Source organism: Sapajus apella, unplaced genomic scaffold (assembly GCF_009761245.1).
Source record: "Sapajus apella isolate SASKATOON/1434 unplaced genomic scaffold, GSC_monkey_1.0 scaffold18, whole genome shotgun sequence".
In the NCBI taxonomy this organism is placed as follows: Eukaryota; Metazoa; Chordata; class Mammalia; order Primates; family Cebidae; genus Sapajus; species Sapajus apella.
In genome coordinates, this window is record NW_022436958.1 from 22,556,101 (window position 1) to 22,577,458 (window position 21,358).

A 21,358-nucleotide genomic window follows, 5' to 3' on the forward strand; every position below is an offset into this window, starting at 1 on the left:
GCTGTACAGGAACGTGCTTTCCGATTAAGGGCATTTTTGAAAAGTTGTATTCAGTTGGGGAATTGATCATTTGCTGGTTCATATGATCCCTCTTCATTTGTAAACAACAGTATGAGCTTAGAAATTCTTCTGGATTTCTGATGTTGATGCTGATCATTCTTGCACAGACAGAAAAGGCAATAAAAGACCTTGTTAATAAAGATAGTACATATAGATCTAACTTTTATTAGTCCTTAGTAAAACTAGAACAGGTAAGGATATGATCTACAAAAGTCATACAGAACCTTTTTAGGTATAGGCGGGTGAATGAAAGCAGAGTCTACTGAACTATTTTCTTTTTGTAGAGATGGGCTCTTGCTATGTTGCCCAGGCTGGTCTTGAACTCTTGGCTTCAAGCCATTCTCCTACCTTGGCCTTCCAAAGTGCCGGGATTACAGATATGAGCCACCATGATTGACCCTCTTTATTCTGTTAAATTGATCTTGGAGCATGGATGGACTTGTTTTGTGCTGTACCACAATGAATTGTAAATTGAGACGCGGCCATTCTGTATTTTTTTTTTTTTTCCTCTTAGGCCCCTTCATTTGCCCTGTTCTGAAAAGGAAATGCTTCTTCCTAAGACTCCCTTTTCCATCATATTTAGTTTTTAAAAAAGGGTATCTAAGGAGAGAGCCCTTTTAATAAATACATAGACCCAATCTGTTATTGTGGAATTTAGAAATTGTTTAACTTTTGAAGTCTCTTTTTTTTTTACAAAATTGTCCTGAAAACTTGGGGCAGTGCTGTGTATTTTGCAGAGTGTTTTTGTTTGTTTGGGTTTTTTTGTTTGTTTTTTTGAGACAGAGTTTCCCTCTTGTTGCCCAGGCTGGAGTGCAGTGGCACAATCTCAGCTCACTGCAACCTCTGCCTCCTGGGTTCAAGTGATTCTCCTGCCTCAGCCTCCTAAGTAGCTAGGATTACAGGCATGCGCCGCCATGTCCAGCTAACTTTGTATTTTTTTTAGTAGAGATGGGGTTGCTCCATGTTGGTCAGGCTGGTCTCGAACTCCTGACCTCAGGTGATCCGCCCGCCTTGGCCTCCCAAAGTGCTGGGATTACAGGCGTGAGCCACCACACCCAGCCTGCAGAGTTGTTTTGATTGAATCTGACAGACTGTGATGAACCATAGGTCCTTGGTAGGTGATAGCCATTACCATCCAAACTTCATTACCAGAGGCCTAAATGTTCAGATTTAAAAAGGGTTACATTGGTTCATGATAAGATTCAAGAATTCATGTAAGTGTAGAAAGGGAGGGAGGAGAGTGTATAATAACAGTGGTTCCTGGGAGTGTGGACCATGAGGGACTGCTTCATCATCAGTTGGAGAGCTGCACGTCAGACCTAAAAAACAAACAAACAAAAATGAATTCCAGGGTGGGGTCCTGCAGCCTGCCTCTTAACAAGCATCCCAGGTGACTCTGATGTACTTAACTGGTCTAACATTGCAGATTTCAGCCTGAAGTCTACCAGAGGGATGGTGAGGACCTCCCCAGAATGGTGGGAGCGAATGGAGGGGAACTTGGACTGGTGAGACCAGAGCCCTGTTTGGCTGTTTACCAGTCAAGGAAGGGAGGCCATGATAAGGAGGAGGGGCTTTGAGTCTGGTGAACTAAAAAGGGTGGTGCTTTATCAGCCGGAACCTGGACACAGACTAGTGAGTGGGGTTTGGAAGTGGATAGAGGAGATGGATTTAGTTTTGGACATAGTGAGTTTGTGTAGCCAGGGTTGATGACAGCAAGATGGAAATAAAGTCGTATAGCTGTAGCACAGATAAAGAATGGAGAAATGGATTTGTGACTTGCCTGCATGGAGGTAGCGGTTGAAGTGGTTATTCTGGTCATTTTTCCAAGGACTATAGCACAAGAGAATAGAGGGCCAAGAATAGACAGATGTGGGATTGGGTGCTTGGAGTACAACATTCGTTTCTCTTTCAGAAGAGTAAGTGAAAATGCTTAGGAGTACATAGTGACATAATTTTTTGTTTAAGAGTCTCACTCTGTTACCTGGGTTCAAGTGCAGTGGCACCATCAGAACTCATTGCAGCCTTGAATACCTGGGCTCAAATGATTGTCCCTCCTCAGCCCCCCAAAGTGCTGTGACTACAGGCATGTGCTCCCACACCCAGCTGATTAAAAAGAAATTTTTTGTGTGTGGAAATGAAGTCTCATGGCTGGTCTCAAACTCCTGGACTCAAGTGATCCTCCTACCTTGGCCTTCCAAAGTATTGATTACAGGTGTGAGCCACCACACCCAGCCTGTGATACAGTTTTAAATTAAGCCAGGTTATCAGAACAGCATTGCAGTTCTGTCATTTATCTTTAGATCCCATGCTGTATAACAGAGGCTTGTTATTCAATGTGATTTTTATCTGGAAATCCAAGGCTTAGGGTGCCAAGGCATGGTTTTAGTGCATAACTTTCCTCCAAAGGAAGAAGTGGAATGAGGTGTTAAAAGCTAAGGTGTGGCCTGGAGCAGGCTGCTGAGATTTTCTGAGTCTCAATTTCCTTATCTGTTGAAAGAGGATAATTATAGTTTCTACATGGTGGCTGTGAGGACTAAATAGGAGGGTGTCTGTGAAATAAGTGTCTCTACCTCTGTCTGCCATTGCTTTTGTGGTTGGTTGCTGGATTTGTGAAGTGAAGATCTTCCATTTGTTTAGATAAATCTTCCATTTGCATTGATTTATGGTATCGATGAGCTAATCATAAAAAGTTATGTCATTGGAGATGAATGCAGTTGTATGGTTTTCAGTAAATTGTCAGTACATGGAAATATGGGCTTTATTGAGTTTGTGAGAAGGCAAAAGAATTGGCTTGAGCAGTTTTACTGCATAAAAACAAAAATCAGATATTTTAAAAATTATTTTATATCCAGCTTTGCAGACTCACGTATTTTGCTGTACCAGGAAGATGTTTTGCTGAGACCATGAAAACTTAGTACATCTGTGCAACATCTTCATTATATCTAGAACAATTTTAATCCACTGTCTCTAATTCAAAGCCATTCAAGAAACATGTGTCTTGTTTTCCACTGGGTTCTAATTGGGCCGTTTTTCTTTAGTGGGAGACGTTTGGACCACACACTTACGTTTAGGAAATAACTTGGTAACTGGGCTACATGTACAAGAGTGTATAAGGAGTGTTCTCAGTTCGGATAAAATAGCTTCTGCAACTCTCTATTCCTTCCCAAGAAAAGTAAGCTGTGTGTGCGTGTGTATGTGTGTGTGTGTTTGTGTGTGTCGTTTCTGTGCTGGTTCACAATAGCGATTTTTGTTACTTAGGTCTGAGATAGGTTTCATTCTTTCTGTGTTAAGAGAAGTGGTGACAGAATTGGCGATCAAAGGTTTCATTGCAGAGTTACTAAGTGCTTTAATTGAACCTTTCACTGGGCTTAAGAGGAAAAACATCTGATGTTCATATATGGCATGTAACATATCTTCAGGTATAAGGCTTGAACTTCATAGGTTTGATTAGTTTTATGGGACCCCTATCTCCACCCATAGGAATTAATTCTGTAATTCAAAATTTAGTTGAAGTGGGGTGAGTGTGTTTGCTGTTGGGTTGAGTTTGAATATCTGCAGTTTAGTTCAGAACTACCACCCCAGCTCTAGAACTGCACAAGGCTTGCACCATTCTGGGAAGTTTGGCTGCTGCCACAGCTGAAATACTGAGCCAGACTTAGGTTATTTTATTAGTCTAGAAAGAGTATTGCACTCTTGCAGCTGTTCCTAACCATGAAAACAGAAACCATCTCGGTTACCCAGGATCCATGAGAAACTGGCAATGGTCCAGTGTAAGTCCGTGTATTTTGGACTCTGAATTATATTTCTCTTCCTACGGGCATCCCCTGATTTAGGGCATGCAGCTGGGGAATGGCCTGACTGTATGAGGCAGTCAGGGCGGGAGAGGCCAAGCCTTGGGTACCACATTCACTAGGAAGCCTGATCCAGTTAACTGGAACACTGCAGCTTCCAGAGAACAAATACTGTGAAAGGGTGAGGAGAGCACAAGAAAACAACGAAACCAACAGGATGTGTTAAAAACTCTTGTCTCAAATATGAAATCTGGCATTTTGTTTTTATACATTGTCTCTCACAGTAAATTTCTGGAGTCTTTCTCCTGTCATGCCAGGCCTAGTTTTTGTAGATGAGTTAGTAATTTGGTGGTGATGGACTTTCTTGATAAATAGGACTTTTACAGACTATTCTGAAAATGAATCATGGGACTTGCCTTTAATTGCTAGCAGTGGCGTATATGTGAAATACGTGGTCCTGCTAATGTGTGCCATCAGTAAGTTACTGCTTAATTTTCTGAATTTTATGGGATGCTACAGTAAGTAGGCACTCCCCAGAAGTGGGCCCCTCAATCTTGGACTGCCCAGCTTCCAGAACTGTGAGGCAAATAGAAGTTTATAAACAAATTTCTATTGCTTATAAATCACCCTCTCTGTGATATTCTGTGACAACAGTACAAAATGGACTAAGGAATCTGCGAACTTGGATGGGTGGAGAAAAACTTAACTGTATTTCCACGAACCTCTAGCCAAAATATAGCCATTGCTCCAGTCATAAAAGTGGGCAACCAACCACATAACAGGACCTGTAACTTTGTCACATGGAAATTAACTGATTTTTGTATCGTATTGTGGAAATAGTTTAAAATACATTTATACCTATCACTGCTTTAAAAACTGCAGTAGTTATAAAACCTGCTGCTGTGTCTTACGCATTAAGCATGCTTTAGTGTATCAGGTTTGCTTTTTAAACATTTTGCTATCTGTGTTTCAATATAATTAGTTTTCTTTGTGATCACACTACTTAAAAATAATTCAAAAACATTCTGAGTAGAGGGTATAGATTACTAAAGCCATCCATGGCACTTAAAAGGTTACAGATTCATGCCTTGGATGGCACCCTTGTGTCTTTCTCATCCTGTTTGAGACCAGATTTGTTAACATTAAACCTGGATTTTTTTTTTTTTTTTTTTTTAAGTCTCATTTGGCCTTTGTTTCTAGCATGACTTGTCTGTGACTTTTATCATCTGGAGCTCTGGTATTCCCCTTGTGGGGCTGTTGGAGTTAATTAAAAAATTAAGCCTTCAAGTCCAATAGAGCTTAAAGCGGGGAAAAAAATAAAGCCATTGTCCATGCCCATATGGCTTTTCACACAGGCTTCTGTAAGACTGCTTACAGCAACCAAATGTTTATGGCCAAGAATGTTTTCCCTTACAAATTCCAGAGGAGAGCACAGTGATGCATATGTTGATATCATTGCTTTAGCTATGGGAAGAGATGATGCTGTGTGGCTTGTATGAATTTGATTCAGCTCTCCACTGTACTATCACTGTAGAATATCCTGGTTTAATTTAGAACTTGATATCCAAGGTTAAAACCTCACTAAATTTATTAGACTGTGTAAAATTGTGCAGAGAAAGACATAGAGATCATCAGGCCATTCCTCACTGCATCCTGTCACCGTTTAACAAGCTTTATACAATTTATTCACAAGAAATGAGGCGGTTTTCTGAGTTTTTCTTGAATTAACCTAGTTGCTAACTTCTGGGTGTTAGGAATAGGAGCAACATTGCTTCTATGACACAAAGGTCTCCGCCTCCCCAAATCCTCCACATTGGCATGCTGGTTAAGCTCCCAGGGCTCTCTCCTGTGGGCTAATGAACTTGAAAGCTTGGTCATTTTAGCATATGTTCTGTTGCATGATGCCTCCAGGTCACATGTGGACAACACTGTAGTTTGAAATAACTGGTAACTCGAGGGACTGTACCGTAGGTGTCTTTCAATGGAAGCAGATTTTTTTTTTTTTAAGGATAGATTTACAGCATGGGATGCTGCTTTAGGAGTGGAGTGTGTGTAAGCATGTGTATGTTTGGCCAAAGACGATTTATTTTTTTCATCTGTTGAGCAGTTTTGCCTTTGTTTGACTCTCACCACTCCCTGGGGGCTGGTCTCTCCTTTTCATCTGGAAGGAGGAGGTCGAGTAGACTGAGTTCATGGTCAGGCTGGGGAGCTAGACTGCCTGGATGCACACTGAGCTGTGTGATCCTGGGCAAGTCACTAGTTTGCGCCTCTGTGGAATGGAGATTAACAGTACCTTCCTCAGACGATGGTTGTGAGGATCTAATGACTATAGGCATGCTAAGTGCTTAGAGCAGGGCCAGGCGTATGGTTAAGTGGCTGCACATTAGAATCACCTGGTAGAGTTTTAAAACCCCTGCATGGGTATTGAGAACTCCCATCCTAATGAAATTAGGTCCTGGGGAGGTTATAACCTTGTTCAGCAAGTAATTGCAAGTCACTAATAGGTAGACGAGGGTTTTTAATGTCTTATATTTTGAGCATTAAGTGAAAGATCCATCTGTCAGCTACATAAGCAGGAGATCTTTTGTGATGAATAGCTGCCTTTCACAGGCATCTTTGAGGCTGTCTGACCCTTCACTTTGAGGCTAGATGCAGTGCATTAAAAAATGTTAATTTCCTTAGGTTTATAATACCAGACTTCATTCAGCTGGCATTGATAGAGTGCCTTTTAACACTTTTTGAAAATGTCTTTAAGGTCTCCTCTTTTCGTACTAAAAGCTTATCACACTTACTGTGGCCTCCTTTAAGGGGTTCCTTTTTCATCTGTGGCGATGGTTTATTATGTACTGTGAATACAGTGGTCTTAGGAACAAGAAAGTTTCCCCCTTAAAAATTATAATCCCTACAGGTGAAAGAGACTTGAAATTATCCAATGCAGCAGGAAAGGGAACAGTATTCTTGGTGAAATAATAACTTGTCCAGAATCGCTTTGTATGCATTTTTACCTATTTTCTGGGAGTTGCGATTGCACATCAGGAAGGTGGGCAGTGTAAGTTGGGAATTGTAGTTCTGTTGTATGACACAAGTGGGAAACAACAGGAAAGAGAAAGGAAAAGAGAAGAGAATGTAATTCTGAGTGTGGTGGTTGTGGAGCTAACTACCATAAGGAGGATTGGGGCTTGGGTTTCCAGTTGCTGTAAACCTTTCACAAGGAAATAACCCTGTGGCCCCAACCACCTCCTCCACAGAGTTGTGTGAAAGGAAGAGACCACACTCAGGCTGTGGTTCATACTCAAACCCCAGGTGGTTCTCCAGGAGCTTTTAGCTGCATGGCTACTGGGGCCCTGAGTTGATGTTGGTGTCTACACCTGCTACACTTTGATCCTTATGCAAAGCCTCCCTTTCTTTGAGGTGTGTATTCTATGCTGTCCAGATCACCTCCATATTCCGCCTACCTGTAGTTCATTGAGGACTTTGGAGGCAGCTGTTCAGTGCCTGAGCTTTCAAGTTAGCCCTGGGTTCCCATCACAGATCCACCTTTACTAATCCTATGGGCTTTGTCATTGTTTGGAATTGCTCCACATCCAAAATTTAAACATTCATTGAAAAGAACCAGACTGTTTCAACTTCCCTATTTATTTATATCGACTCTGTTTTCTTTGATCTCTTTGAGACACCATACTTTTTCTCTCTGCTATCCTACCTCTCAGGTGTTCATTCCCTCCCTGACCAGCCTTGATTCCATAGCACACCACTTTGAGCACTCCTGTGCTGGCACCTGCACTGTGAACTCCTGATTGTTGACCAAATCTTGCATTCTCTGGACCATCCCTGGATGGTTCTTGGAGCTGAGGATCAGAAGACGGAATTAAACGCCCAGCTTATTTATTTATTTTAGCCAAAGTGCTCATTATGTAAAAGAGCAGAAAAAGAGTGCAGGCCCCCTAGAAACAGGATGAAACAAAACAAGCGGTGCAAGTCTGCCTCTAGCTCAGCATAAAAGCTTGTTGCCCCAGTGGACCATCTTGTTGATGGTCATCTCGAAGAAGCAGTCAGACTACACATAGGCAGCAGTTTTCTCCAAAACCTCCAAACGGCACATGAAAGCCTTCATATGTGGGAATTCATCCAGGCACGGGCTCAAACAGGCGGTTCTGATCCAAGATGTCATAGATGGGAAAATCCACAAAGATGAGCTTTCCACTGCAAACCGTGAGAATTTCTCCCAGGAACATGGAGAATTGTTTCAGTTGTCCAGGTAGCTGTTCTAAGTACCAAGGTTTTAGTTTTTCATGGTCACAGTTGTAACAGTGCTGTATCAGTTGTGTGCGGAAATCTGTTGCTTGGTTCTCTGAAATGTCCATTTGAATCTTTTCTTCAGTCTCGCCACACGTGCTTGCCAGCAGTGTAGCACAAGATGGCATTGCTCTGGGTGACCTTGTTCTTCCCATCCATGAAGTTGGGCAGATTAGGAAAGTCCAGGTCTAGCTTGAATATCACATCCAGCCATTGGCTTCAGTCATAATCAGAAGCTCCCTGGCATGTGTACTATTTCTTGTTATCAGATGTATCCGTGAACTACAGGAGCAGGCAGATGGTGTGTGCCAGACGGCAAATATTCCACTAACCCAGAACCATAGATGAGTCATACGATGCGGTGCCACTACTCGTGAGCCTTTGAGGATAGGAGCAGTTTCATCATTTGGTGTTATGGCCTGTTCTGGAGCCTAGTTTGGATGATGAGAGCCGTTCAGCTGTCCATTTTATTGTTTTTAGTTTTTCTGAGAAAGGATTTCCCTCTCTTGCCCAGGCTGGTCTCAAACTCCTGGGCTCAAAGGATCCTCCCAAAGTGCCAGGATTACAGGTGTAGCCACTGTGCCTAGCCAGCTGTCCTTTTAATCTCGTACGTGCCTTTCTGTCCTCTACAGGGCTATTCTGAACCTTCATTGCACCTCTCTTACCTTGTTTTCACTTTGTAGAGAAAATGGAGGCGTGAATGTTGTTAGCTTCTTGCCCATGTATGTCCTCATGTTGTCCTACTCCTCCATCAGACTGTACTTGCCTTTGTGTCTCTTGTTGTTTGGCACAGGGTAGCTACTTACGAATGTATGTAGAATGAAAAGCTGCTATTGCTAACCCAACACTATTCTTTAATCGGAAAATTTTCTGGCATTCCTTGCAATTGTGAATATATAGGAATGTTCTTTGTCAATTATAAACTGCTATAAATGTTGGTTGATTGCTTCATTTGGAGGAAATTGCTTATCTGTGTTCATTGCAGCCTGTCAACAAATACTGAGAACTGGGGAGGTGCAAAGCCTGTGTTCTGGCGTCTGTTTGTATATGTTAGAGAATAAACATAGTCCCTGCCTCAGCTCCCAGATTCCACTTGAAATTGTGTAAACAGGCAGTATGGCACTCCAGAAGAGAAACACTTTACTGTTAGTGTTCTTCTATGATCTCAGACAAGGTGGTCATGGCTATTGCCACTGTGATTATAAGCTGAAATAGATTTTGTCTTGTTTTGGAATCATCTTACTATTTTTGTGTAGGGTGCTTTTTGTTATGTTTTAGGTGCCAACACAACATGCTGTGCAGAGTTCAAATACATAATATAGAGAGGTTGTGCCTGTCCCCAAAGACTTGGTGTGCTGAAGGAGAAATACCAGAAGTAAAAGTAAGCTTTTGATAATTAATCTAACTTCTAGGGGTTTTAAAAGAGAATCTGTGACATTTGGGAAACTTGCATGTTGAATGATAGTAGAAATTTAGGTGACTTCAGGCCCTTGGCCTTCTAAGAGTAATATTATCTACTGTTCACCTTTTCTTCTCAATGAACATTACAGGAAATTTACTTCTGTTAGTCAATTTCAGTTGGTCTTTCCTTTTGTTGGAGCTCAGGACAGGATACCCCCAATATGGTACCTTGGCATATAAGAGAAACTGCAGAAGAAAGGAGGACCCTCTGCCTCCTCCTGCCTTTCTCCCCTGAAGCATGGTTATGAAGAAATTCTCTGACCTATCTCACCTGACAGTGAGTTATAAGACTCTCATTCCAGTGAGGTCTTGCCCTGTACCCAGAGGATAGGAAGAATCTGGACAGGCAGGCCTTGCCAAGGTCCCCCACTCCAATTATTATTAGGCCTCATTCCATTTGTTCTTCATTGTACCTAAGCCTAAAAATAGCTTCCTGCGTCTCTGGATTCTCAATTCTGAAGGCATTCCTGTGTCATGCAAAACTTTGGTTGAGTAAATTTGTTATGCCTTTCTCTTGTTAATCTGTCCTGTTATAGGGGTGTCAGCCATGAACCTTGCCATGGGTGAGGAAAAGATATCTTTTCTCCCCTACACTCTCTTCCTCAAAAGTATATAGTGGGAAGAAATGACATCTGATGCTCTTCACTTTTTCAAAGGCTTAAGTATTTGAGTCCAGTGGTACATTTGTTCTACTTGCTGTCATAGAGGCTAAGGTTTAATGGGGCAGAACTTGAGGGATTCTGTTTGGTTGGTATCTGAGTTATACCTGTGCCTTTGCTCTATATTTAAAGTAGGCTGGGTGCAGTGGTTCACACCTGTCATCCCAGCACTTTGGGAAGCCAAGGTGGGCAGATCACCTGAGGTCAGGACTTTGAGACCAGCCTGGCCAAGATGGTAAAACCCCCTCTCTACTAAAAATACAAAAATTAGCCGGGTGTGGTGGTGGGTGCCTGTAATCCCAGCTACTTGGGAGGCTGAGGCAAGAAAACTGCTTGAACTCAGGAGGTGGAGGTTGTAGTGAGTCGAAATTGTGCCCCTGCACTCCGCTCCAGCCTGGGTAATAGAGTAAGACTCCATCTCAAAAAAAAAAAAAAAAAAAAATACACAGTAAAAAAGAATACTATTTATTATGTTTTATCCTATGATGCTTGTCCATAGGTACTTCCATTACCACACAGTGTGTTGGGCTTGTCATTTAATCTGCTGAGTCTGAATTATTGTGTCAGAAAGGCTGGTTTGCTCCATTTCTATTTGGTTTATGTCCATGACAGCTCAGTATTCACCCTTTAATGGAAAAAATGACAATAGTTGAAGTTGCTGCAGAAGGAGAAGTGTGATGATGCAGAAGAGGAGAGCCTGCTGGCTGCCTACAGAGGTGGACTTCACAGTGCCATTTCCATTGAGGCATTTACCACTGTTTTCCCTTTGGTCCTCAGAAATTCAACATTCTCCATGTCTTATATGGATGGGACTGGACAAAGTGACTCCTTTTAATAAAGCAAAGTTCATGAGAGCTTTCGTTTAAAGCTGGAGTACCGGTTTATTAATTTACTCTGAGAATTGGATCTGTCAGCAAGCCAGACGGTTGTCAGAACTGGACCAGCATACTCTCTCCCCACTGTTTACAGACTAAGAAAGGAGCCAAATTATGAGGTGCTTCTCAGTATGAACAGAACAAGGAGAAGTAGTCATATCATGTCAATGTGTAATAGCACCCAGCTCCAACAGACCAGTGTCCCCATTTCCAGAATTGGATGTGGGGTGTGTGTTTATAAGTCTGCAGATACTGTCTAGCATGCTGGATAGTCTTCTCTGGAGTGTACTGTCATCATTGGCCCCTGTGGCCTATTCCTATTCATGCTATTTCCGACCATCCCCCTTTTGGTGGGCATAGCCTGTCTGTCCATTGGTGACTATCAAGTTCCAGTTATGGGTTTTAGGCCAGAGATGATTGAGACTTCCACGTGACTTTGTATAGCTCTACTCTGACCTGTGTTAATTTCAGAATTTAACTTGCTGGGAAGACTTACTTTTTTCCTTTCTAGTCTCAGGGAGGGAAGGATGGTTCTTTATTTTTGCACTCAGGTATAATCAGTTAAAGTTTCTCCACGTTGCAGTTTGAATAGCTCTTTTTTAGAATATAAAATTTAAGCTGTTTCTCTTGAGTTGCTATTTATGGAGGAAAACAGGAACTGGAAGAAAAAATTACAGTAGATATTTGATAGCCTCTTTCACTTAAGACCACTGATGGGGAAGGTATGGCTGTCCTGAAAATAGCTGAGTGCCCCAAAATAGGAAAACAGGGTGTCTGGGATGAGATACCAAAGTCAGTGTTACCTAGCCCTTGCCCCATGGGATGCCTGTTCTGAGTGGCATGGTAGGTCTGCTGCCAACTGGTGATGACCTGAATGATTGATCAGGAGCAGCTTCATGGACGTTGTAGGGCCTGAGCTGGTCAGTGATCCAGGTAAACACATGGCTCTGGAAGAGTTCATGAAGGCTGGTGCCAGGGACCTTGAACAAGCTTTGGTGGCATGGCTCCATCAATATTTCTCTTATTTTTTAAGTAGATTGTTTCTGCTAAATTATAAACCCCAAAGGTTGGTTGGTTGAAGATGTCTGGGTTTACCAGGCATCTATTGATGATTGTTTTTCTGCCATTTTTTATACTACAGTATTTTTTATTGTTTCCCTGAAGTGTGATTTTTAAGAGGAGTTTGTGTTTTCCATCCTTATGGAAACGATTGCTCCCTTCCAGGTTTAGTGTTTGTTCTTTAGGTGAAACCTAAATCTTTTCACCACAGTTTATTCAAGCAGCATTTTCAAAAAGAGAATTAGGTTCTAAGCCATGCCCCTTCAGTATGTAAAAACTTGTGTGTGAGATGATTTTACTCTGCTAACCTTCAGTATGGCCTTTTCCAAATTCTGCCTAAGATACTGTCTTTCTAATATCACACAGTTTTGTTTGTTGTTGCTCAAAGCTGTCAGTGATCTGTGAGGAGAGGCCAGCCTGGTGGAGGGGAGGAAGGTGGTCCTGCTGGGCTGCTGCAGATTTGGATTCTGGCCCTGCTGTTAACTAGCTGCGTGACCCCTGGCAAGCCAGCCTCCCTGGGTCTCTGTTTCTTGATCAGTAAAGGGACTTGAGAAAACAATACAGGCTTGGACCAAATGATAAGAAAGGTCACCCTGTGTGCTTATGTTGTGTGACTCTGTGAATGGCAACACATTGGGGTTCCTTAGACTTCTCAGTGGGTCCCACAAAACTTGCTTACTCTGGGGGCTGAGAGATGGTGTGTGGTGTTACACTGAGGTCATTTGAAGCATTTGCGCTAAGTAGGCAGATTTGGGAGCACTCCTACATAGGAGTTTCTCCCTCCTTGCCTCCCCTCCCCTACCCCTTCCCCATCCTCATTTCTCCCCCACCCCCTTGCCTGTTAAAGAGAGACCTGCTTGCCTCCTGCTTCCCTCTTAGTGCACTAATAAAGGTGTGATGGGTAACACAACCCACTAAGATTGGTTACTGTCTGGGGTTGTTAAGTAATCTCATCTGAGTTACTAGTGCGGAGAGAGGGAGCTTAAAGGAGACAGGCTTCATGATGAAATAATGGTCCTTTTGTCTTCTCTAGCTGTGGAGATGGTTTCGTGTTTCATCTTAGGCCTGGGCCATTGTGGTGTTTTTACAAGCTCAGTACAACACTGCTTAAAGATACAGCTCCTTTAAAGGATTTGGCCATAATGCCACAGGCCTATTCTACTTACCCACCACCCAAAGTTATAACTATATATAGTAAAAACCCACCGTAGTGTGTGCTGTTTAATCGGGTTCCCTGATCAGGGCTAAAATGTGTTCCCTCTGTATTTATTTTGCAAATGTTTGTAAGGTATGCCTCATTTCATAACCTTCCAAAATGTTTTCCTTGTGATTACATATTAGCAACACCTGTAAAACATTGCCTTTAACCAGTAGCTTCTTTCATTATCTTTTTGATTCCGTGTTCTAGTGCCTTTTGATGAACTGGGGCTGGGAAGCGGTGCCAAATATCTTGGAGAACTGTACCCAGGTTTAGCCTCATAACCTTAATTAGATGTGGAATGCTGAGAATGCACTATTGTATGTTTCTTTAGCTTTTCTAACAACAGTGAACTTGTGATCACTTCATTAAAAGTTTTAGAACATTCCTTGTGTCTTCAGCATTTAGTTTCCCATCATAGTTTATACATAGAAAATTAATGTAAAACTCAAGGTACCTTAAGCGCTCTGTTTGAAAACAGGTTACCTCTTTTGTCAATGCACAAGTTATATTCCAACTTCCAATGTTTAATTCCTCTTCTCTCTGCTCCTGTTCTCTTTAGAAACAAGAGTGTTGAAAATGTTAAAGGCTGTGCTGAAGAAAAGCCGAGAGGGAGGAAAGGGAGGCAAGAAGGAAGCAGGTATGTGTGCAAGAAGGAGTCCAGTCATGGACAGTGGGCAGCAAGCTTCCCCTCACTCCAGGTTGGGTGGATTTGTTGCTTTGGGAGTGGGTCAGAGAGTGTTACCTGGGTTAGAACAAACAGTGTGCTGGAGGCTATGAGAAATGAAATAGGCCAGGCATGGTGGCCCACACCTGTAATCCCAACATTTTGAGAGGCCAAGGCAGGAGGATTGCTTGAGGCCAGGAGTTCAAGACAAGCCTGGGCAACATAAGGAGACAACTTGCCTCTACAAAAAAAAAAAAAAAAAAAAAAAATTAAAAAAAATTAGTCGGGTATGATGGCCCATGCATGTAAATCCTAGCTACTTGGGAGGCTCTGGCAGGAGAATCTCTTGAGCCCAGGAGTTCGAGGCTTCCGTGAGCTGTGATAATGTCACTGTACTCCAGCCTGGGCAACAGAGCCAGACCCTGTCTCTTAAAAAAGAAAAAGGAGAGGAAACATAATTTTGAGCTTTCTTATGAGAAGTGACTTTGAGAATTGAGTTTGGGTTATAACCAAATCCTTTCCCAGAGACTTTAAAGGTTCATAATTTTGATAAAGACATTGAGGGATAGCAGGTGTGTTCAGGAATTTGGTTTCTAGAAAGCTCATTCACTTTCCCACATGTGATTACATTTTATAAGTTTGACCAACTGCTGGCTGACTGGTCCTCATCTTTTGGAGTATCAAATTTTACTCGTAACAGGTGGAGTCCCGCTTAATGCCGGACTGCTTGTTTTCATTATGATGAGAACTACTTAATTTGGCTTAAATTTCATTCTTGTTTGTAGAGTTTTGGTGCATATTGTCATTGTGACTCGATTATCATTACATTCCATGTGATAACCTACTCTAAGATATTTTGGTGAACTCTCACTGTTACACCCTTTTTCTCTTGCAGAAAAACTATATATTGTCTACCTGTGTTGTACAATAAAAATAGGTTAGCATGAATTGACTTGCCTGAAATGTTGCATTTCACTCTGTAAACTCATGTTAATCCAGTCTCCTTGGAGAATGACTGGTTTTCTGAGTTACTATGTCAAATAATGTTTCAGTTTTAATTTCTGTTTTAAGAAGTATGCTTATTACTGAAGCATCACAAAATTATGGTTAACTCTTTAATTCAAAGGATCTTGCAGTGCCTTAGGATAATCTTAATGTCTGTTGTTTCCATCATTATCTAAGAGAAGAAGTGGATTTCTAAAATTTTTGGTTATATAGAACCTAGACACAGTTTGTATTTATTGATAATTATACCTTAAGCCAAGTGTGCAAAATGACAAACTCACCTTAAAAGTTGAGCCTTTATTGCAAGGCTGCTGTTAAAGCTTCTCATCGGTGCCTGGGTAAGCAGACACTGATGAAAAGGAGAAACTAGTTTTTAATGACATCAGCAGGAGACCATAGTTAACCTTAGAAAATCAACCCCTGGCTTTGAATAATTAATTAGAATTGTTACTGTGGAGAAATTTCAGTTCACAGGACTTCTATCCAGGGGAACATTCACCCTCTGCTGGGTGAAGGCCAAAATGTCTTTCTTGTTAGTTTTCTGAAAGCTGTTTAAAAATAATAACAAAAAACTTTTTTCAGTTTTGGCTCATCTGACACCAATCATAGGAACTGTGTTATTTGCTTCTTTAGAAGTCTTTGTAATTTCCAGCATAAATTTAGATCTTAAGTTGTCTGTTGGGTTGGAACTGCCAACCAGTGGGTTATTTTTCTCAGGACTAGGGTCCCCAAGCCTAAACTCCCTAGTCAGTAACAGTTCTTCAAAACAGGCCTACCATCTTCTTTGACGAGTGCCAGGCTTAGGAGAAATAGCAATATATTAATGATCTTCAGCACCTGTGTCTTTCAGACACACCAGACAGGAATAATAGTTTGCATTTGAAACTTTTCCAATTTAAGAGCCTGTGATTTTGGGTTTATTTCTCCCTTTGGTCTTTAAAAGCAACTACTGCTTTTTCTGAATAATTTCTTCATAATAATTTCCACATTATGGCTTTTTCACTAATACAAACCAACTTGAAAGAGCGATGGGAACGTTTCCCATAAAACATCTGCATGGTATGTGCCTTTTTGCTTTTAACTAGAACCTGGTTGTATTAGGCTAGCAACAAAGCAGATGGAATTTAAAATCCTGATGAAGTTATGTCACAGGATGGTTGGAGGAAATACTTGGAATTTGGCCACTCATATGTTGAGTCCATGCCAGCTCTCATTATATAAGTAAATCATAGCTAAGTCTTTCTATAAATTAAAGCCGGCTAATCTACCAAGACTGCGCTGAAACTTGGGTAATAATATCTCCTGCAATATGGAAAAATTTTGCTGCACTGTTTCCAATTAAAACCCATTTTTGTTGTAAAGATGAAAGTCATTCCCATATACTTGAACTCATAATCATAGAGATTTAGGAAACATGTCTAAAAACTTGAGTTCAGCTTTTCATGTCCTTTGCAAGTTGTTTTTGCAGGCAGTCTTTTACTACTCTTTTATGTTAAACCTGCTTTGAGAATTTGGAAAATGCAGTAACTGAGATAAACTTTGTATTCTTCAGTGGAAACCAAATATTTTTCAGAAGTACTGAACAGTTCTTATTCCCTCAATTATCCCTAAAAAGAAGTTATCACATGTATCTATAGGTAAAATTGTAGCAAATACTGAATTCCAGCTATATGTATATAAGGATATTTGCAATAGTATGTTTGTTGTTGTTTTTTTCTTTCTTTTGAGAGCCTTGCTCTGTTGACCAGGCTGGAGTGTAGTTGCATACCATCTTGGCTCACTGCAACCTCTGCCTCTTGGGTTTAAACAATTCTCCTGCCTCAGCCTCCCTGTGCTGGGATTACAGGGGCATGCCACCACACCCAGCTAATTTTTGTATCTTTGGTAGAGATAGGGTTTCACCATGTTGGCCAGGCTAGTCTTGAACTCCTGACCTCAAGTGATCCACCCAACCTCGGCCTTGCAAAGTGCTAGGATTACGGGCATGAGCCACCATGCCCAGTGGATATTTGCAATATTATGTACGGTGAAACTTAAACTATTGAAAAATCATCAAGTGAACTCAAAATAATTAGCAGAATTTTTTATTTTTGGATTATGCATTTTTACCTAGGAAATGCTTATAGCTGGGCAAAAAAGTAGAGGGTATAGAGGCATACTGGAAAATGGAATTTTTAAAATTTTACCATTTGTTTTTCAGAAAGCATATTCACCTTGTTCCTGCTGTTCCATCAGTGCAAATAAGCACTTGACCTTGAGTTTGGCCTAAGGGAGCAAAAATCAGTGTTAAACCATAATATAGGAAGAAGGCCAGATGAGGACATCTTATTTTTTTTTCCTTTCTCTGCTTTATGTTAGGACTTTGATCTAAAAAAAGCAGAGAAGACAGTGTGTTTATTTTGAGGCTCTCCAGAGAGGCCTACAACCTTTACCACATGTTTCTTAATTTTAAGTGACCTTTACTATCAGAAAATATTCATGTTACTATTATTACACAGTTACTTAGCTTAAAAATTAAGTAATTACTAGACTCTTAAGATTGAGAGTATTCTCATATTAAATCTGGACCTAGTAGGAGTTTACAGTGGATTTAAGAGCCACACAGGAAGTTAATGTCTTTTCTGTACAGCAACACTGTTTGTAAAAATGAATAGGGAAAAGAAAATCCCTCTTTACGATAGCAACAAAATTTTATCAACCTAAAAAGAAATGTGCAAGCCTTTTTTTTTTTTTTTTTTAAAAAGATGGTTTCGCTCTATCACCCAGGCTGGAGTGCAGTGGCACAATCTCGGCTTACTGCATCCTTGACCTTCTAAGGCTCAGGTAATCCTCTCACCTCAGCCTCCTGAGTAGCTACCATGATACCATTCCTGGATAAATTTTGTGGTGTTCGTTGTTGTTTTTAAGAGAGTCAGAGTTTTCACCATGTTGCCCAGGCTGATCTCAAACTCCTGGGCCCATGTGTTGCACTCACCTCAGCCTCCCAAAGTGCTGGGATTACAAGCGTGAGCCACTGTGACCATCTGTGCAAACCTCACGTTAAAGAAAATGATAAAACTTTGTTGAAGGACTTAAGGGAAGACCTGAATAAGTGGAAAGAAATACTGTTTTCCTGAAGAAGCTGATCCATTATTTTAAACCAACTAGCTCTTTCATAATCATGTAGACATTACATTTAATCCCTAATGAAATCCCCAATTTTTAAAGAGGACTTTTTGTTTAAAGAGTGGTTTTAGGTCCACAGCCAAAATTGGAGGAAGGTTCAGAGATTTGCCCTCACACATGCATAGCTTCCACCATAATCAACATTCTTCACCAGAGGTGTGCATTTGTTACAACTGATGAACCTACACTGACACATTGTTATCACCCAAAGTCCATAGTTAATATCAGGTTCACTCTTGATATTGTATATTCTGTGGGTTTGAACAAATGTATAATGACATACCTACCATTGTTATATCACAGAGTAGTTTCATGGCCCAAAAAATCCTGTGTGTGTGTTTTTCTTAAACACTATAAAATTTGAAAAATCCATCTGGAAGTGAAAGTGCTTAAAGGAAAATCAAGGACAATTTGAAAATATGAGGCAGGTGCATGGAAATGGCCGAGCCTGGTTCACATACCTCTGTTTTAGCTGCATGAGAGCCTGGAAGAGTGTGTTTGGACTTCTTGGCTAAGATTTGTGCAAGGTGGACTTGACCTTCTACCACCATATGCATTGTGGAGGATTCTTCAGTCATAGACATTGGGCGGGTTCCCTCCCCTTCAAAAACTAAGAAAGCACAGATATCTAATTACTGCTCATTGTGGTAGTTGTTACTGCCACAAAGCAAGTAAATGGCTCAGCTAATATTTTTTTCTTCTACTGGTCTCCAAGAAATGAGACATAATTTGATGTTACATCTATGATGTAATTAAAGTTCACAGTTGGTAGTGTTTTTGTTTTTTCTTTAAACCCTGGAGATTTTTTCCGTACTCCGGAAGCATTAGGTGGTCAAGGACTCTTGCCCTCTCCAGAGAAGGCTGGTCCCTTTCCCCCTCTGTCCCTTTTCCTGCCTTCCACCAGTCTTCAGTCTATAGTGTTTTGCCTGCTCAAATTCTCCTAGTTGTTCATTATTGGGTGAGGAAGTAGGTTCAAGCTGAGGCAGAACAGCAAAGTTGAGAACTTTTGATTGCAGTACTGCCTCAATTAAAATATGGGCTGATTAAGGAGTAGTTCCTTAATGTGCCAAAATAATAACTGTTTATATTAGTCTTTTAAGTTAAATTATTTGTACTCTTTTATTTTTCCCCAGTAGGGGGGCTTAGTTTGAAGCAATTTATTTAAAAAAAAATTGACCTTTACCTTTCTCTCGTTAAAACCCAGGTGGTTGACTAAATATACTTGTAATGATGTTAATTAAAGCATTGGATGGTCTCTAAGTCTCTGTGTGTACTGAATTAATCTATTAGCTTTGCATCTAATTCTTCACTTTGAATTTCAAGTAGAAGGAACCTATTTGCCTCTGAAGTTTAAAAGCCATTGATGTGATTGTTAAACTTGGTATTTTAAGCCATTCCAGGCTGCAGCCTGGCTTTCAGTAGTACCTTCTAAACATGCCTCAATACAAACGATGCTTTGTTTTATCTGGAAAATATGAAGCTGCTTTTGATTATTCTATGCTGCCATTGCCCATTTTCTGTGGTTGTGGACTATTATTTAGGAATTTAGTGCAGTGACTGTCTTGCTGAGCTATGAATATTTGGTATATTCTTGTTAACATTCTCCAAAAGTGTTTCCCAAGCAACAAAACAAGCAGAAATAATTCAGTATGAAGGTATTGTATTTTTGTTTTTACTGGGGCATTTAAACAAATTCTTCAAAATGTTAGAACATGATTTAAACATAGAATGGGACTGGTCTGATTTTGATTTTTTTTTTTTTTGAGTTGGAGTTTCACTCTTGTCTCACAGGCTGGAGAGCAGTAACGCGATCTTGGCTCACCACAACCTCCGCCTCCCAAGTTCAAATGATTCTCCTGCCTCAGCCTCCTGAGTAGCTGGGATTACAGGCATCTCCCACCATGCCTGGCTAATTTTTTTGTATTTTTAGTACAGACAGGGTTTTGCCATTTTGGGCAGGCTGGTCTCGAACTCCTGACCTCAGGTGATCCACCTGCCTTGATGTCCCAAAGTGCTGGTTGGTTTTTTTTTTCTTTTTTTCTTTTTGAGATGGAGTCTCAGCTTTGTTGCCTGGGCTGGAGTGCAGTGCAGTGGTGCGATCTTGGATCATTGCAACCTCTGTCTCCTAGGTTCAAGCGATTCTCCTGCCTCAGCCTCCCAAGTAGCTGGGATTACAGGCATGTGCCACTACACCCAGCTAATTTTTGCATTTTTAATGGAGGTGGGGTTTCGCCATGTTGGCTAGGATGGTCTCAAACTTCTAACCTCAGGTGATCCACCCACCTCAGCCTCGCAGAGTGCTGGGATTAGAGGCGTGAGCCACCGTGCCCAGCCTGATTTTTAATAGGAGCAGGAATGCTTGTTGTTCCCTCTGGTTTGATAGGTTCCTTCAGATTTTCTCTTTGTTCCTTATGTATGTCACAAAGTCAAGAAAAAGTGTGGACTTTGAAATTAGAGGACACAGACTCGCATCCCTGCTTGAGCACCTCTTATTTAGCCTGAATTGGGACAGATTTTCTTAACTTTGATTAAACTACCTTATAGGTATATTGTCAGGGTTGAATAAGAATACCTTTCTGCAAGAGTGTTTTAGCTTGACACTTGGTTTCTGCTAGATACCCAGTACGTCTTTTCTTTCTTGAGAAGACTGTGTGGTACCTTAAAGAACTAACAAAACCCTTAACTGACACACACACAAATAAATAAAACTTCTTGTTCCTTTCCTGTTATGGAGAAGACAGGACTGATCTCAGGTGATGAGTGATGTTCTAGAAGCTTCTTTTCATGACTTCTATTCCCAAATATTCTGGCATTTCCTCTGGATACTAAAGTCTCTTCTCCCAGCTTCAGCCTTTCCCCTATAACAAAACTGGGGAAGCTCTGAGTCATTTGTCTGCTCTGTAGTGGTTTATGCTTTCAAAATAATGTATTTTACCTTTTAACCTCTATGAAGTACTTGCATTTTATGGTTTTCTCCTTATGAAGTTTAACTGAAAGGCTTTTCTCCTTGCTAAAGGGATTTTGGGAGTTGGCAAGCAGTTTTGAGAATAGATTTCTGAGTACAGTTTATAAAATTTTATCTCAACACATGCTTTGCGAATGAAGATGTTTTTATACGAAGG

The 21,358-nt window shown here is 40.9% G+C and overlaps 1 protein-coding gene and 1 pseudogene across 10 annotated transcripts in view; one reads left to right on the forward strand and one right to left on the reverse strand.

Moving 5' to 3' along the window:
* TANC1 (tetratricopeptide repeat, ankyrin repeat and coiled-coil containing 1) overlaps nucleotides 1–21,358 on the forward strand; it is a 267,662-nt gene that overhangs the window by 73,218 nt on the left and 173,086 nt on the right. For 9 of the 10 annotated variants that reach the window (XM_032286481.1, XM_032286476.1, XM_032286480.1 and 6 more), the window contains one exon: nucleotides 13,962–14,039. The exons of the other annotated variant lie outside the window; for it this stretch is intronic. In XM_032286481.1, the coding sequence (XP_032142372.1) occupies nucleotides 13,979–14,039 (61 nt within the window). In that variant the 5' untranslated portion in view covers nucleotides 13,962–13,978. The remainder of the gene's footprint in view (nucleotides 1–13,961; nucleotides 14,040–21,358) is intronic. 10 annotated transcript variants of the gene reach the window in all.
* On the reverse strand, nucleotides 7,843–12,040 carry LOC116557154 (annotated as a pseudogene).